At 35.7% G+C, this 17,773-nt stretch overlaps 1 protein-coding gene across 3 annotated transcripts in view; it reads left to right on the forward strand.

The window, feature by feature from the left end:
* kif21a (kinesin family member 21A) overlaps nucleotides 1-17,773 on the forward strand; it is a 148,984-nt gene that overhangs the window by 111,534 nt on the left and 19,677 nt on the right. For 2 of the 3 annotated variants that reach the window (XM_060842947.1, XM_060842945.1), the window contains exons 23-27: nucleotides 1,375-1,395; nucleotides 5,987-6,044; nucleotides 13,047-13,101; nucleotides 13,538-13,770; nucleotides 16,809-16,937. In XM_060842947.1, the coding sequence (XP_060698930.1) occupies nucleotides 1,375-1,395; nucleotides 5,987-6,044; nucleotides 13,047-13,101; nucleotides 13,538-13,770; nucleotides 16,809-16,937 (496 nt within the window). The remainder of the gene's footprint in view (nucleotides 1-1,374; nucleotides 1,396-5,986; nucleotides 6,045-13,046; nucleotides 13,102-13,537; nucleotides 13,771-16,808; nucleotides 16,938-17,773) is intronic. The other variant, XM_060842946.1, reaches the window with a different exon arrangement.

Consider the following 17,773-nt stretch of genomic DNA (forward strand, 5'->3'; position numbering starts at 1 on the left):
AAAGACATGACCCTCTCTCATTCGTATCCTTTCATAAAGATAAGGAAGGACACCACTTCGACTGGGACAACACATCCATCCTAGGACGAGCCAAAAAAAAAGACAAGTATGAGAATTCCTAGAAGCATGGCATTCTAACCGGAACACACTCAACAAACACGTCGAGTTAGACCCCACCTACCACCCCCCTGAGAGAAGGAACAGGAAGTGACTTCACCACAGGTAATGACATCACCAACCCAGAGAAACCCAAACATAAATAGAAAGCAGGAATTTTCAGCATTGCTTTGCTTGAGGCCCACTGAAGATGTTACCTAGTCGGGTAACAAAACATCTGGAAATGAACCTTCCTGCTCAGCGAGCAAACCTACATCCAAAACCTCAACCTGAGCTACAAATCTTCTCAAAACTCGCCAAGAAATCATTTTTGTATGCACTTAACACATTCCTCTCCCTATGACAATCGCCATCTATGTTTGTAATGTTAAAATCCCCTACCATTACAACCCTATTATTCTTACAGATATGAGGTCTCCTTACATATTTGCTTCTCAATTTCCCTCAGACTGGGGGATTGCATAAAGCAGCAGGTTCTTCTGCAATGTATCATGCATACATCTTTCTGTTATCTTTAGATTGGTTATGCTGTGATCAATTGCCCATGAGGAGAGTCCATTCTAAGTCCTTAATAGATGAGCTATTGTATAGTTGAGCAGTTATCTTGATGATATATAAGCAGAAAATTCTGGAAATGTCTTTGAGTTCTGGAAAAAAGTCACTGACTTAAAACGTTAATGCTTCCTTTCTCCACAGATACTGTCTGGTCTGGTTACCAGTTCTAGCAATTTCTCTTTTATTTCCAGCATCCTTTAACATTTTATTTTTCAGTTATCTTGGTATATGTTTCTTCAAACATTACAACTTCAACTTGGTGAACCAATTTTTGTAGTGTGTGCCATGTAAGTTGTGGCTTTGCATTTGGAAATTTAAAAACAAAAGTTGGTGGATGGATTCTTATGCTATTACTTCTGTACTGCCTAATTCCATATTCTGAATACCCTGAGATGCTGCATTTGGTAAAACATCCAAATTGCTTGAACGTGAAGGTGTTTCTTTTATAGAAGTAAAATTCTTATTACCTGTTGGACTGTGTACCGTTAAAAGGTTCTGAAGATTTAAAATGATTTTGGGTATTAATATTCTCAACAATATTGTAATTAAGTAGAAAGTGTTGTGAAATGTAACTTTTTTTTATTTCCGCACTGGTTCGTTCTTGCTACTGATTCTATAGGACAGATTTTTTTTAATACAGTGGATTCCATTTGATTGGTTTGTTGCTTTTCTTTTGTTTCCCCATTACTGTTGTTTACACAGAACTAGATAGCATACCTGCTGGTAAGTTAATTGTGCCTATTGTTATGTGTATATGCATGGTTTACTAAACAAGCTTGTATGCTAACCTTGCTGCATCTTTAAATAACAACTGTAAATATTTAAAGTCTGCATGCAGCATTTTATGGGAAACTGAATGCAGATCATCATTTTTCCTGACTTATCTCCACTTTTTTACATCCATGTGAACCATTGAATCATCATGTCCATGCACTCGAGATGTTAACTACTGATCATTGTGGCAAAGTGTTGGCTCCATTTACACCTTAAATGTTGAAACTTTTCTGTCTACTGTATATGATATCACTACAGGCCTGATTCTTCCTGTCTGTTTGTTATTCCTTTAACTCATTACAGTAATACTACAAATTATGGATGTTGTGAATGTATAGTTGATGGAAGTAGATAAATTTAAAGACACTTCATGTATATTTATAGTAGTGTAAACACAATTAACAAATGTGTATAAATACAAACTAACAATTTTGCTCAATGACATTTATTTAAAATACAAATAATGTCTATAAAATGTTCTCTGGTTTTCTCTAAGAATATTTTGTGAAATGCTAAATATATTGTTATTTGGTTATTGTCTCCATGCATGGTCATGGAAGACTGCAAAGACTACATTAGGTTGCAGAAATAATTTGAGCACTAACAATTTGAATAAGTCCCCAAACTCTGATAGTTATAATTATTAAAAATTAATTAATACCAGGTGAGAGTAAGTTAGAATCAGATGATCTCAAAGTATGTATTGGTGTAAACTGAGGAGCAATTTTATCATTTTAAGACTGCTAACTTTTGTAAGTTGTTAATATTGAAAATATGATGTAGGGTTGTGTGATCTTTATTCAAAAATCAATGTCTGCAATTGTGCTAATCGTCTTTCTTTGTAATTCATTTAAGGAAATTTACTATAAACTTGTGTTTTTCCTGTGGCTCATCAGAGCATTTTCTGTGTGAATGTTGTAAGGATACACAGGAAATTGCTCTTAGTAATGATCTTAATAAGCTTCTGACCTAACAATTTGAAATTTGATATGCCCCATTGATCTTCACATTTAGAGAAATGTCTAATGTTAGCAGTTGTTTAAAGGTAAGTTAACAATTGCAGTGAATGAAAGCTAAAATTAAAATGAAAGGAATACTAAATTCTTATCTCTAAAGTGGAATAGTTATTTCCTGTAAGTTTGTTCAGTTTTCATATACATTGAGGCCTCCTTTCTGGCAGCCATATGTAGAATTGAAAAAAAAATTGGAATTTTACCACTTCAATAAAATTATACAATTTGAATCCCATGATTGTTTTACCTGTCAGATATGTTGCACAACACATCTTTTGAAAAAGACCACCAAGTTCTTTTCATTTGTAACAAATGTATCCTATCTCTTCACACAATAAAATAAAATCGTTGTTCAAAATGAACGTAAATGTGCTAAAAAAATATAAATTTCCCAAACACACTATAATGGAAAGGATTAGTGTAGATTTGTAGTTTTAGGCCAAAAACTGTAGTTTTAGTTTTGTGCAGCTTTACACAATTAATTCTGATTGCATTGGTGTCTACTTTGTAAATTTGTCAAAAACCACAGGTTCTTCCTTGTTGACACTAACACACATTCCTGCTTTCAATGCCTTACATCACCTATAATCCTCCTTGATCTATCTATTTGCACCTCCTGACATTGTGCTATTTTTCAGTTAAGATTGAGAACATTATTTATTGGTTTTCTTATTGGTAACACATTTCCCTTCTGAGAGTTCTTCTCATTGAGTTTTATTTTTCGCATTCTTCAGCACTACTGCATTACCTTTTTAGTGATGCTCCAGTGGAACTGGTTTCCAGTGCAGTTATCTTGATTGAGCTAAATATGATTTCTCTCAATATCAAAAAGAGAAGTCTGCTTTCTGCTATTTCTCAAATATATTTGAATGTTTTTCTCTGGCACTTCCATTGACTTTGCATACTGCATTAATTCTTCGAATACATGGTCCTTTTAGAACTTTTAAAAGAGGTCAAGAGGCTTGAAGTATCAGAAGGCATTTCTGAAATAAACACTTTACTGCTGAGCCGAATAGATGGTGTAAATGAGAGCTTGTGAATTCAAGACTTAAAGAAAATGGTTGCAGATGGCATTTACACATCTGTTTAACTTCATCGTATATTAAATTTTAGAACTCCATTACCTTCAAGGTCTTTGTGATAGCTGATTTTGATGCTGGGGTTGTAGAGCCTTGCAACTTTTACAACCCCATCCAGCCATCACTGTATATCATCATATGTAGTTTCCATATCATCTAATATTGGAAATTGGCATCTTTGGATGTAGGTAAGGCAAGTAGTGAAAATCATTTGAGAACAATATAAATCCTCATCACAAAATGAATAAATTCTTGGCTGCATATTGCACAATGACGAAGGTTTAGATATTAGTTTTATTTACTTCTGAGTCTCAATATTTTGCTGAACAGTCTCGTTTTGATTTGAATTTCATCTTCAAGGATGTGCTGGTTCAGTAGACATTTTACAGTTTCTTTTCCGATTAATGTGATTCATTTAACAACCAATGCAGTTTGCTTCTGAACTTAGCATAAGCAAGCATGATGTGCCAAGAACAAGACTCCTAGAAGCTCAATTTTTATTCCAATTCTGTCTTTGTTGAACATGCAGTAATTTTGTGGTGCGTTACAGTTGAGCTTCAAAATAGTGTCCTGAGATCAGGTCTTGAGCAATCCATTAATTTAAAAATAGTAGGAGATTGGTCCTCACTGTGCAGTATAATTCAAATTCACATCATATTTTTTGTAAAGCTTTGGCTAATTTTAACATAAGTAGGTGAAACACAACAGTATTTTTTTTTGCTTAGTACAAGATTTGAAATGAAGAGATCACAACACAGTGAAGTTGAAGTTTGTATTAATATTTTTGCATTTTCACTTTTGTATTGCTGCTCTAACTACAATGAACGAGCACGAGGAACATTTTGTTGAGGCCTGACCTATTTAGTACCCAGTTGAATTATTTTCTTTGTTAGTGTGGGTAGTGTATCATGATAATTTTGTACTCCCTCTAAATTTGCTTTGAAATTTTTTTCCTCATTTGCCATTCTTTCACTTTAGAAAAGACCTGTAAACTTCCTTTTGTGGAGAATGAACAAAAGTAGCACAAAATCACTTGCTTTCAGTATCATCTTCATATTTGATTTTTCATATGCAAAATATGCAATAACTTCAAAAAGCTTCTTTTTCACATTTGTGAATTTGCCTTGATATCTTAAAACAAAATGAGGTATGCATCCAGCACAAGCCTTAAATGCAGTGCACTAAGAGAGATTTAATTTTCCGAAAACTCTCCTCAGAAGAATTGAACTTGGTTATCTGTCTCTCCCCTATTTGAATGGTGGCTATTGACTTACATACCTTTTTACATTGAAGTTAGCCACATATGACTGGTTTGGCTCTTTTGTTTGCCACTATCAAATCCTTCTGTTTATAAACCAAAGCTATTTGAGGTCTAAGCTAATTCATTAACTTTTAGTTAGATTTTAATTCAAGTATCTAGTCAATGATTACTCTTCGAAGCAAATAAAGCGACTTGGAATCTAATTAAAATATAGCCCAGCTGTGGACCTTTTCTAAATAAGAGAACTTTAACAAACTGTGGAAGCAAAAATCTGAGAGGTATCCAGTTTATCCATTTTGTTCCTTGGGTGGGGACTGAAAGATGAAATGTAGAAGTTAGTTCAAAGCAAAAACAATGCAAGAAATGCAACTCCTCTGTGGAGGAGTTAGCTGAATATTTCTAGTATAACCACTTAGTACTGTCACTTGTTATCTTATTTTTCACTTGTTTAATGGAAAGTTTGTGATTTAACAATACATTGCCATCATGATGTCGAAATATATAATCGATTTTAAGATTTTAGAATCAAGGTAGAGTACCTATTGTTAAATGTAACTGGAATTTTATTTTTACTGATTAGCTCTAAATATTGTTCATGAAAGCTCAATTTTAAAATATACCTCAGTTTTGTCTAGACAGTGAAAATTAATTGTGACTTAAAGATATATAAATTTTCCAGGTTGCCAATCCAGGACAAGAACTGTTATTCTCTTTGTAGGTTTTAATAGGATATTAATCAGTGTTATCTTGACATCATCTGGTAATAACATACATTGAAATCACGAGTGCTCCGGAGTTGTTTGTTGTTAACTTTGCATAGGGTAAATTGGCTATGGCTACAATCAAATTTTTGTAGCGATCTAATAGAGGACATATGTACATTTCAAATTGTTATTAAAATTTCCATGTAATTTAAAACTCCAGTAATTACAAGTAATTCTACTACTCTTTCTTGCCATTCAAATGGCTAATGTAACCATTGCTGTCATGGCTTGACTATCTCTGATCTTTTTAGATTACTACTGTGTAATCTTTCAGGCATCTTTAAATTTCTACACCACTGTTAGTGAAAGCAACATCACAAATATATCTAATCTTACTGTATAAAATTTGTAAGTTTCTGATATCTCTGGGAATCTTGAATGCAGATGAAGGGGATAACATTTATGTTTTGTAATAACTTATAGAAAATGGAGATGAAAGCAGTGAAGAAGAAAATGTGTCTAGTCCTACAACAGAAGGCAGGTAAGATGATGTGCAAGCAGTGCTAAAGAGTATTGCTTTTTCCTTTCTGCATATCTGATCAGCTTTATCACTTTAAAAAGTTGTCAAATAACTCCCAAAGTGTTTTACTGATGTCATTTATTAAGCAAAACCAAATAAATAAATCACTAATAAGTTCAAGAATTTGCCACAATTTTTAACCAGCTGTTAGCAAAGTTGATTTCATTAGTATAGTTTTGAAGAAACAGGTATATTTAGGAGAAACTAAATTGCTTTTTGCTTGGTAACTAATTGGAGGACCTCTTGGGAGCTCAGGTACCTCGAGTCAAGAAGCTGATGAGATGATTTACTGCTTTAGATAACCCAATCCTGTCATCACTAAATGTTAGCAAAAGTATAATTACTAGCAGGGGAATTGTAAATGAGCACGTTTGAGAAATTCGGCTGTCAATATAACTAATTCACCCTTGTTCAGTGACCTAACTCAAGCTGCAGTGAGACAATTGCATATTGTCTTTATATTTGCTATTTCATGTAGGCAGGCCTATTGTCTTTGCTGTGTCTGCTGATCTTTAGTTATGTAGACCAAGGTTCCTGAGCTAATGCCAAAGACCCACCCCTCCGTGCCTTTCGTGAGCACAGTCTGTGCAAAAATATGTTTCTTGGGTAGTGAAATAAACTTGTGCACTTGTATGGAACTATCGTGCCAATATTTGCACAGGAAGTTTCAACAAGCAGCAATGTCAGAAATGAAAGATTAGCATCAGCTGGATGATGGGAAAAACATCTCTGGTTTTGGAGTTAGCCGCAGGATCTTTTTAAATTCATTTTCTTAATGCTAATGGTATTAGTAATAACATTAGCAAATTTGCTGATGATACTAAGCTGGGTGGCAGGGTGAATGTGATGAGGATGTTAGGAGATTACAGGGTGACATGGACAAGTTAGGTGAGTGGTCAGATGCATGGCAGATGCAGCTTAATGTGGATAAATGTATGGTTATCCACTTTGGTGGCAAGAAGAGGAAGACAGATTACTACCTAAATGGAGTCAATTTAGGTAAAGGGGCAGTACAAAGAGATCTGGGTGTTCTTGTACACCAGTCAATGAAGGTAAGCATGCAGGTACAGCAGGTAATGAAGAAGGCTAATAGTGTGCTGGCCTTCATAACAAGAGGGATTGAGTATAGAAGCAAAGAGGTTCTTCTGCAGCTGTACAGGGCCCTGGTGAGACCACACCTGGAGTACTGTGTGCAGTTCTGGTCTCCAAATTTGAGGAAAGACATTCTGGCTATTGAGGGAGTGCAGCGTAGGTTCACAAGGTCAATTCCTGGAATGGCGGGATTACCTTACACTGAAAGACTGGAGCGACTGGGCTTGTATACCCTTGAGTTTAGAAGACTGATTGAGACATATAAGATTAATAAAGGATTGGACACTCTGGAGGCAGGAAACATGTTTCCGCTGATAGGTGAGTGCTGAACCAGAGGACACAGCTTAAAAATACGGGATAGACTATTTAGGACCGAGATGAGGAGAAACGTCTTCACCCAGAGAGTGGTGGCTGTATGGAATGCTCTGCCCCAGAGGGCAGTGGAGGCCCTGTCTCTGGACTAATTTAAGAAAGTGTTGGATAGAGCTCTCAAGGATTATGGAATCAAGGGTTATGGAGATAAGGCAGGAACAGGATACTGATTTAGGATGATCAGCCATGATCATATTGAATGGTGGTGCAGGCTCGAAGGGCAAAATGGCCTACTCCTGCAGCTATTGTCTATTGAAAGGTGCTCCAGGTATTTCTGAGACTGCAACAGCTCATTCAATCCTGCTTTGAAATGTCAATCTTGATGTGTTGAGGTTTTGGATGTGGGGATTGAGATCCTTACCATCCAGTTTGAAGCATGACTTGTAATTATGCAATCATGAAATGGCCTGCTTCGGCATTGTAATCATTCAGGCCATCCTGTCCTTGTTGGCTGTCTGCAAGGGCAACTCAGCTGGTGCCACACACAATGTTTTTTTGCCATAACGCTGCATGTTTTGTCTCGTTCAACAATTTTCTAATTCCATTTTCAAATCCATAACTGATTCTGTCTCTATCACACTCATGCAACACATTGTAGATCCTAATCATTTGCTACATTTAAAAAAATATTCACCACCTCTGGTTATTTGTTATTCACCTTAAATTTCTGCCATCTGACTAGACCTTCTGATGTGAGCACTTTCTTCCTAAACTGCTCAAACACCTCATAATTTTGAATCAAATCTCCTCTGAAACATCTTTTCTCAAAAGACAAAAGCCTAGCTTTGCCCACGTTATCCATGTCACTGAAATCACTCATCCTTGAAACAATTTTGAAAATCATTTTTGCTTCTTGCCCTTCTCAAATGGGGTGCCCAGAATTAAATATGCTATTTCAGTTGAGGCCAAACTGATAGAGGTTGACCATGATGTCCTTGCTTTAGCACACTGTTAATATTCATAAAGCCCAAAATCTGCTAATTTAATTAGTTGCTCTTCCTGCTATGCCATCTTCAACTATTTGTGCATTTGTATCCCAAGGTTATCCTGCATTTACTTTAAACTTGTACCCATTCACTTACATTGCCTTTCCCCATTCTTCCCTTCAAAATGATTACTTCACACTTCTCTACATTAAATTTACTTGTCTGCCCACTAGTCTGGTTTATTTATGTCCTCTTAAACTTTCAGTATTCTCCTCAAAGTTCACCATGCTGCAAAGTTTTGTGTCACTTGAAAATTTGGAATTGTGCACAGCTTTCTGATATTTAGGTTCAGTGATGTATATCAGAAAAACAACACCATTATATATATTCCATCCTCCAGTCAGAAAACATCTTTTCAGCACTGCACTCTTTTTACCATGACTTGTGGTTAACCCTTGTATCTATGCTTCCAATGTTTTGTTTATTTCACAGGCTGTAACTTTATTGTCATGTGTTGCATAGTCTTCATCCACTGCCTTTTGGAAGGCAACATGCACAACATTGACTGCATTACTCTCATCAACTCTCTCTAACAATATTTTTTTTTAAAAAAAATCAATCAAGTTAGTTGAACATGATTTGCCCTGAACAAATCCATATAAGTTTCCCTTAATCTTTTTTTACATCATGTTTTCTTCCTGAAGATAACTTTCAAATTTTCCCATCACAGGGATTAAACTGATTTTTTTTTTGGTGCGGGATCTATCCTTGTAACCTTTGTGAATAAGGCTGTTGCATCTTCAATTCTCTAAACCACTTTCACTGTCCCTGCAACCAGGTTGGAAGATTTCGAGGGAGAATTGCAAGATTGGCATGATCTTAAGGCTTACATACTGAACCATTTTCAGTTATTGTTTACCTAATTCAGTTCAGTAACAGCATGACATTCCCGTATTCGGAAATCCTAAAGACCACCATTAAATGTTCTGCTTTCCTTTCTTGATTTACCTTTGAGCCACAAGCTTTTACAAGATCTGAATAGAAAAGCAGCAGTTATACTGTAAAATACCCAGTTTTTAGACTCCCTGAATTTGACAGTTAAGACTACACGGACTGGCTCATCTAAGAATAACCTCAAAATATTTATATTTTAAAATGGCCCAATTGATGACGACTTCGTGTTATGGTTCCTTAGCATGTCAAGTTTAGGCTACAGACTTTTAATGTTGTGTAAACTTTTTAACTTGGTGATCCTTGGATAATGCCAACAAACCTACATACACTTAATAGCAGTGTTTAATGATTCACAAAAGATGATCTAGTTTATCTAGAGCGCTATCTCGGGCGGTTTGAGTAAAAAATTGAATATGCGAAGCGGTACAAGGAAATTCAATCTTGCCATTTACCTAAGCTTTGAATCTTGTTTGCCCAAATAAGCTGTTTGAGCCCATGTTCCTGAAATCTGAAGCTAGCTGCATTGATTTCAACATCTATCTGTAAAGCTCCTCTTTATTTGACACTACATTCTATATAGTGTTATCTAGTTTAAATTATAAACTTTGTTAATCTATCTTGTATATCCACATTTTAAAATAACTCATGCTGAATTCAATCAGAATATGATGGAGAGGGTATCTAACATATACTATGTATAGTTCTTGAATTGGGGGCATTGACTCTCATAAAAATAGGGAACTTTGGATACTGTAAATTGGAAACAAAACCAGAAATTGCTGGAAAAGCTCAGCAGGTCTGGCAGCATCTGTGGAGGGAAACCAGAGTTCACTTTTTTGGGTCAAGTAAACCTTCCTCAGAACAGTTCAGAGAAAGGGCCACTCGATCCAAAACGTTAACTCTGATTTGTAGCAGAGCATTGTTACTTCAAAGCCAGCCAGTGACATTCAGAAATAACTTGTGGAAATACCTATGCTAAAATTTGGATCACCTTCCATGTATGATCAAGTCCATGGTATGTACAGTGCATCACACCTTTTTAAAGCAGACTGCCTTGAAGATATTGTCTTAAACAATGTTCTTACACTATTCATGATTAATATATTTCCCTGTTTCTCAGTTTTTGGTGGTGACTGGAAAACACTTGTTTTTGAACAATTGTAGTTAGTGGCAAGAATTTTATCAAAAGTTGTGTTTTTGTCCTTATTTGGAGAAAATAGATGAAAATGATATTTTAGTTGCATTGTTCAAATTGCTATACTAAAATGTCTGCAGAATTATTCATGTATTTTATTTTTGTTTCTGTTTAAATGCATAGTGAGAATTCTGAGTAGGTTAAGACAAATTTGAGCCTGGATTTCTCTTCTCCTCTCGGGCCAAAATGGTGTGTCAGCTATTCTGAAACTGTCACTCCATCTTCTGGAAACACCCCCCTGCCTTTTTTATTTTTCTAAATAACAGTAAATGTAGGCCTAGTCAACCCAGTCTTTCTTCTTGTATTACAAACTTGTTATCCCAAGGGACATCTGGTGAAACTTTGCTGTGCTCCCTGTACAACAAGTAAATCCTTTCTTGGGTAAGGAAACCAAAACTGCATACGCCACCGAGTTGCATCACCTGGATTCACCAAGTCCCTGTACAATTGCATTATTACTTCCCTGCTTTTTTACTCAAACCTTATAGGAATGAAGACCTTCCTAACTTGCTGTGCATGTGTGCTTGCTTTCAGTGACTATGTATGGGACACCCAGGTCCCATTGTGCATCAACATTTTCCAATCTACCATCATTTAAATAATACTTTCTGCCTGAACTGGAGGCGTTCACATTTATCAGTTTTACATTGCATGTGTCATGGTCTTGCCCATCCTTCCAACTTGTCTAAATTGTCTTGAAGCTTCTTTACGTCCTCCTCATCAGTCACAGCCCCACCTAATTTTGCGTCTTCAGCAAACTTAGACATATTACAATTGATTACCTCATTGATATGTATTGTGGGGCCCAAGTACTCAACCATTTGGTACTTCATTTACCATCAACTTCCACTCCAAAAGCTAACCATTTGTTCCTATTCTATTTCTTGTTTGCTAACCAATTCACAACTAGCATTAAAGTATTATCACAATCGTGAAAGGAGCAGCAACAGATGGTAGATGCAGTGGTTATACTTTTCTAAAAGTTCTTGGATTCTGGAAAATATTTGAGGATTGGAAAATGGCTCATTTGGCAACTCTATTCAAAAAGGAAGGCAAAAAAATGGATAATTGAAGTGAATTAGCCAAATTGTTAGAATAAATTAAGGAAGTAATAACATAGCTGGAAAATTAATATCTCAAATAATTTTACAGTAATATTAGATTTATAACTTACAATAGAAATTAATGGATTGGAGGAAGGAAGCAAAAGTACTGTAGCCAAATGTGCAGACAACACAGAAGTGGAGAGCCAATTTGAGAGATATTGCTAGGTTAAGTAAGTGGGCAAAAAGTTGATAAATGGTGTATAATGTGGGAAAATGTGAAATTGTTCATTTCAGAAGGGAGAACAAAAGAGCAGTATTATTTAATTGGAGAAAGGCTGCAACACAAAATGGCCTGGGGATACTTAAACACAAAGCTTGTACACAGGTGCAGCTGATAGTCAGGCCAATGGAATGTTGCCCCTTGTTTCAGGTGGTTGGCATATAAGTTGGGAAGTTTTATTGCAACTGCAAAAGTTGCTGGTGATACAAATGTGGAGTACTGTGAGCAGATTTGTCCCCTTATTTAAAAGTTGTTATTTCATTGAAGGCAATTCAGATTCACAAACATGGAGGTATTGTCTTATGAGCCAAGACTGAATGGGTTGGGACTCTACTGAGAGATGATTCCCCACATGGGAGAGTCTTGGACTGGAGGGCATAGTCTCTGAATAAAGGGATGCTGATTTAAGACTGGATCAGGAGGAATTTCTTCTCTTAAGGTTTTGAATCTTTGGAAGTTCTTACCAGAGTCCTTGTACATATTTTAAGTCTGAGATAGATCCTTGATCAGTAGTGGAATTGAGGGATATGGGGAAAACACAGCAAAGTGGATGTGAGGAATGTCAGATCAACCATAATCATATTAAATGGAGGAGCAGGTTTGAGGAGGCAAACTGCCTCCTCCTGTTCCTGTTTTGTATGGTCTTAACCCATGTGCTTCGCATTTGCATACTCAACTCTTAAGGTAGGACTTTGTCAAAAGGTCTCTGAAAATCTAAATACACCACACCACTCCTCAGTTCCCTCATCAGTTCTGTTGGTTACATTCTCAGAAAAAAAACTCCGGTAGATTTGTGTAATCCTGTTAATAATTTGTAAGTGTTCTGTCACCACATTTTTTTTTCTTCTGCAGTACTTTTCCTGTTAGTGATGCTGAGGTAGCTGGTCTATAATTCCTCTTTCTCCCTCCTTATTTAAATGATGCAGTTACATTTGAAGCACAAGAGAGAGGAGGAGGTGGAATAGTTAATTAACCTAAACACAAATAAGGAGATGCACCTTCATCATGCATCAGATTAAATAAGTGATGAAATTGTATTTTCCAGGAGTATACCTGAAGTTTAAATTTCTAAGTGTTTGTGCCTTTTTATTTCTGCAGTTCACTGACATCTGATGTTATGAGATTAACAGGTGACACCAAACCAAAAGATAAGGTAATTGAATTTCTGATTTTCTAACTTGGTTAGAGTTACATTGATACGTAATCTTTCATGTTTGAAAGCAGTCACTGGGGCAATAAGAACTCTTGACTAATTATTTCAGGTGAACATGTCTGATAAATATTTAGAATGTTGTTTAATGTTTTGTTTGTTGTAAAATTATTGTAGTTCTTGCTTTCAAGTTGAAAGTCGCTTCACACGCCTGATTTCTATAAATTGCTCCTTGACGTTGAAGCAGGAATGCAATTGTCTGCCGATATAAATAGTGGATGGCTGAATTAAATCCACACTGCCCAGTTGGTTGAAAACTACCCTCTGCTTGTTTTTTCTTTCTTTATTAAAAAATTGGGTTTAAATAATCATATTCTGCTAAAAATTAATGGTGAAGAATGTATTACAATTGTAAATGTTTCTGCACATTATTGTACAGGCACGAAGAAGGACAGCTACACAAATGGAATTGCTTTATGCAGACAGTAGTGATTCTGCCTCAGATATTGTTGCAGGAGATGTTGCTATGCCTGTGCCATTAATGCCTGTTGCAGAGGTGCAAGAAATCGAAAAAGAAACTGGAACGACTTTGCCAGCTAATACTGCTGCAGCTAGAGAAAAAGAGATAATCCCATCACCATCTGGCTTGCCTCTTAGACTTGGCAGTAGCATGTAAGTTCTGCATGCTATGCACTAATTACCTCAGCTTGTTGCATGATGCTGCATTGGTTTGATGCATTTTTCTGTCTTTTAATCCTTAATTCTGATACTAAATCAATGTATTGAGCATGAAATAAATGTTCAGCATGTGTTTCTAGACTTAAAAATATTTTCAAAGAAGGATTTGCACAAAAAAGTTTAACAGACTGTAAAAGCCAGTACTCAGGAATTATTATAAAGTATTCAAATTCATGAAAGCCCTTTAGCGTAAGAACCTTAATTTATAGATATTGTCAGATCAACCTATTCAGAGATGTTACTACACACCTCTGGAGCAGGTGAACTTGAATCTGGGCATCCTGGCGGAGGTAGGGCAAATTCATTATATGGTTATAAATTTGACTTATATTGGGGCTTGCCAGATAAATGAAATGGATAGCAAAATGAATAATAGAGCCATTGTCCCTTTCTATTACCACCCCTTTCATATAAAGCTATTCAATATTAGGAAGTTTGATGCTTCAAACCAAAATATTTGCCATGTTGGGTACCCATTATTAGCGCTCTAAGTAACTGCCATATGTGGTTTTACTTTAAAGTTCACTAAATTACTCAGTAAAAGTTTTCCTGATCTATCATCTGACTACTACGATTTATTGTAACTTTTTTTTGTCCTTCGCATATGTCTGCTTTTCAAAAGAAAACCGGAAAAGTACTTCAATATTTCTGCTGTCTCTTGATCCTGCATGAGATTTTTTTCATTCTTAATTTTATTAATGATAACGATAGTCCTTTATTCATCTGCCAGCCTGTTCTTGCATGAATTCTGATCTCTTCTGTACTTTCTGTGTTCTGTTTAATTATCTTTTTTTGTTATTCGGTGTCAGTTTGTCAAATGCTACTGTTAAGAGAATTCAAATAGAATGAAATTATTATCCAAGGAACTCCAGTCTTTCCCATGCCACTTTCACTGATAGGGTGGATCCATGCTGTGTATGGACCCTTATTTCTTCTTGTTTGAACAGTTCCCATCATTGGTTTACTCTTCCCTGTCGACTCTTTTATTAGTTATTACTCTATTTAATTTTGAGGTGTGCGTTCTTATCCCTATCCTGCCTCACTTAGTTCTGCTCCAAAAATAAGCTCTTGTTTGTAATTGCTTTCAAGGGAACCTTTATTTGAAATCTTTGTTTATAAAACAAAATCCTAATTCCTTGAAATTTGTGTAACTTTGTTCATGTAATTCACCAAATGTTCTTGAACTGGACTCATTCTGTCAAGACCAGTTAGTGTTCCCTAACTCATGCATTGATAACTATAGCTCCTTGAACCCTCCTTTTAAACAAGGTCTGCACAACCGTTAATCTAGTTTCATGACAGAGTCTTCTAGTTAATTCATTGTTAACTAATTATATAAAGCTGGGGTCTAAGTTTTATTCTTATATAATAATCAGGCTTAGCTTCTTGACAAACAATACTTAATCTTTCATAAATATATGAAAAGTAAAATTACAAATGATCTGATCTGGTATTTGTATATTAGTGCTTTATAAAATAGCTTTCTGAAACAACATGAAATTGTCTGTTGATGTGGTTTAAGGAAACTGGTTGTGAAGGTAATTAAAAATTTCAATCGTTAATTGAAAATGTGAAGTTTTTAGATTTGAAATTTAATATTAGAATTTTAAAAAATTATTTTGGGATGTGAGCTTTACTGGCTGGGCCAGAATTTATTGTGGATCACTAGTTGACTTAGAGAAGGTGGCAGTGAGCTGTTGTCTTAAACTGCTGTACATACACCAATAGAGGAAGTGCCAAGGTTTTGACCCAATGACAATGAAGCATCGGCAGTATATTTCTATGCAGGAGTGGTGAGTGGTTTGAAGGGGAACATATTTGTGGGTCATGTATTTGGGAGATGCATCCCATTGAATCTTGGTGAACTTCTACGCTGCATCTTGCATGTGCTCCACCCTGATGGTGGTGGAGGCTGCGGTGAATATGGACATGGTGCCAATCAGATGGGCTGCTTTGTCATGGATAATGTCAAGCTTCTGAGACTTTTTAGGCAGTTAGATACAATTGAGTGGCTTGCCACACCATCTCAGAGAGCATTTAAAAGGGAACCACATTTTATGTTGGTCAAGAATCACATGTAGGCCAAACCAGATTTGGGCGCTAGATCTCATGAGACTTTTAATTTAAGATTTTCTTGTGTTACAATTTTTCAATTGGTTCAATTCTGTCCATTTCCAAAATGTTACATTTTGCATTTCACAAAACCCAAAATTCTACAATATAATTTTAGTTAAAGGAAAATGTCAAAATTAGAATGTTTTAGTTTAGCAAAAAAAAACTTTGATACTAACATCCCGTGCCTTTATTCAAGCAATATATCCAGTGTGCAATAACTTCAGCTGTTATTCTATTTGGTCTTAATCTTTTACTGGGAGCAAATTGCATTTGGCTTAGGTTATGTAGCATTAAGTGCATGTGCTACTTTGAAAAATAACAAACACAACCTGGCTTCATCGTGGGGAACTTATGGGCTTTGGATAGTCTGCTTGTAGATATCAGCTCAAGATGCAGTTTTAAGAGGCAGAGGCTGGTGGTGAAGGACAGTGGGCAGCTTTGCAATATTATAATGTTTGCAAAACCCGGTCTGTTGAGTAAATGTACGGAAATTATCGCTAATCCTGGGACATGACGTGCAGTTTTTGACTTGGAACAAAATTACAGGTAAAAAACAAAGCCTTTACCAATTTTTTTTTCTTACAACATAGCATGCCATGTAGTGCACTAATACCTAATTGAAGACCTTGTAGATGAGTAACAAGCAAATATTAATTAACTTTTTATGCATTCAGTTTAATCAATGATCAGATGGACGTTTTGAAATGAGGCGACAATGCTGTATGTTAATGGATGATCTGAATTCATTTAGAGTCAGAGTTATATAGATTTTGACTTTTCTGCTCAAGTTCTTTTCCTGATGGGTTTTGTAATCACTTGGGTGTTATATTTTGTAACAAAAGTACTGTTGGTTCTAGATCTAGACCATCACCATCATCATCATCATCAGAAAAGAAAATACCTGAACCTTCACCATTATCCAGAAGGAAGTTATATGACAGAGGCAACTTGGCAGGAGAGAAAATGAAGGTTAAAGAACAAAAAATGTAAGAAGTTTTTCATTCCGGACCAATGAATTTAGTAGCCAATATTTATATACTGAGTAGCACAAATGTATGTCTATGCTTTTGATCTTTGTTTTTCTTTTTAGTTTATGAACATAGAAGTGTTTTGTTTTCCCATTTGTGCAAAATGCAACTAAGAGAAAAGTTGCTCTTGCTTAAATTAGGTAGCTGCTAACTGGTAACTTGAATTAATTTAGTTCAGTTAATGCTTTATTTGAATAAGTTGTACAAGAATAATGAAGTATTTGGCTGAGAGATGTAGATGTCAGACAATTCAGATGAAGTTTAATTTTACACCTCCAACAAAGTGAAGACCATTGAAGCCTTATGGAAGTACTGTTTTTATTTACTGTAAATATGGTTTTTAATTTATTGAAAATATGGCATGCATAAAGTGGTTTGTCATTGTTCTTTTGTAGTACAAACATTATTACCTTTTCATTGTTGCCAAATCTTGCACTAAATTGTACTTTCTACTCCAGGCTTGTAAATCTGAGGTTTAATTAGACATGTCACCTGTCTGAGTTGGATTTGATAGCTTTAGTTATTTAGTATCGCTCCCAAAGCTGAGTGTGTGCTCACTGGCAATGTTAACTGAGAGTTGCTTGGTGGGAGATTAAAAATATTAAATTCATAAGTTCTTGTGAGAGAGCAAATGTAGCAAGAGTGTTTTAACTATAATCACTAGATATTGTGAATAGTTATGCTGCACTTTGAAGGAATAGGAGCAGTAGACTATTTGACCTGTTTTGCCTTTTCTGCCATTTAATATAATCATAGCTGACCAAACCTTGCCTTCCTGCCTGATCTCTACAAAA

This window comes from Hemiscyllium ocellatum, chromosome 23, assembly GCF_020745735.1.
Source record: "Hemiscyllium ocellatum isolate sHemOce1 chromosome 23, sHemOce1.pat.X.cur, whole genome shotgun sequence".
Lineage (NCBI taxonomy): Eukaryota > Metazoa > Chordata > Chondrichthyes > Orectolobiformes > Hemiscylliidae > Hemiscyllium > Hemiscyllium ocellatum.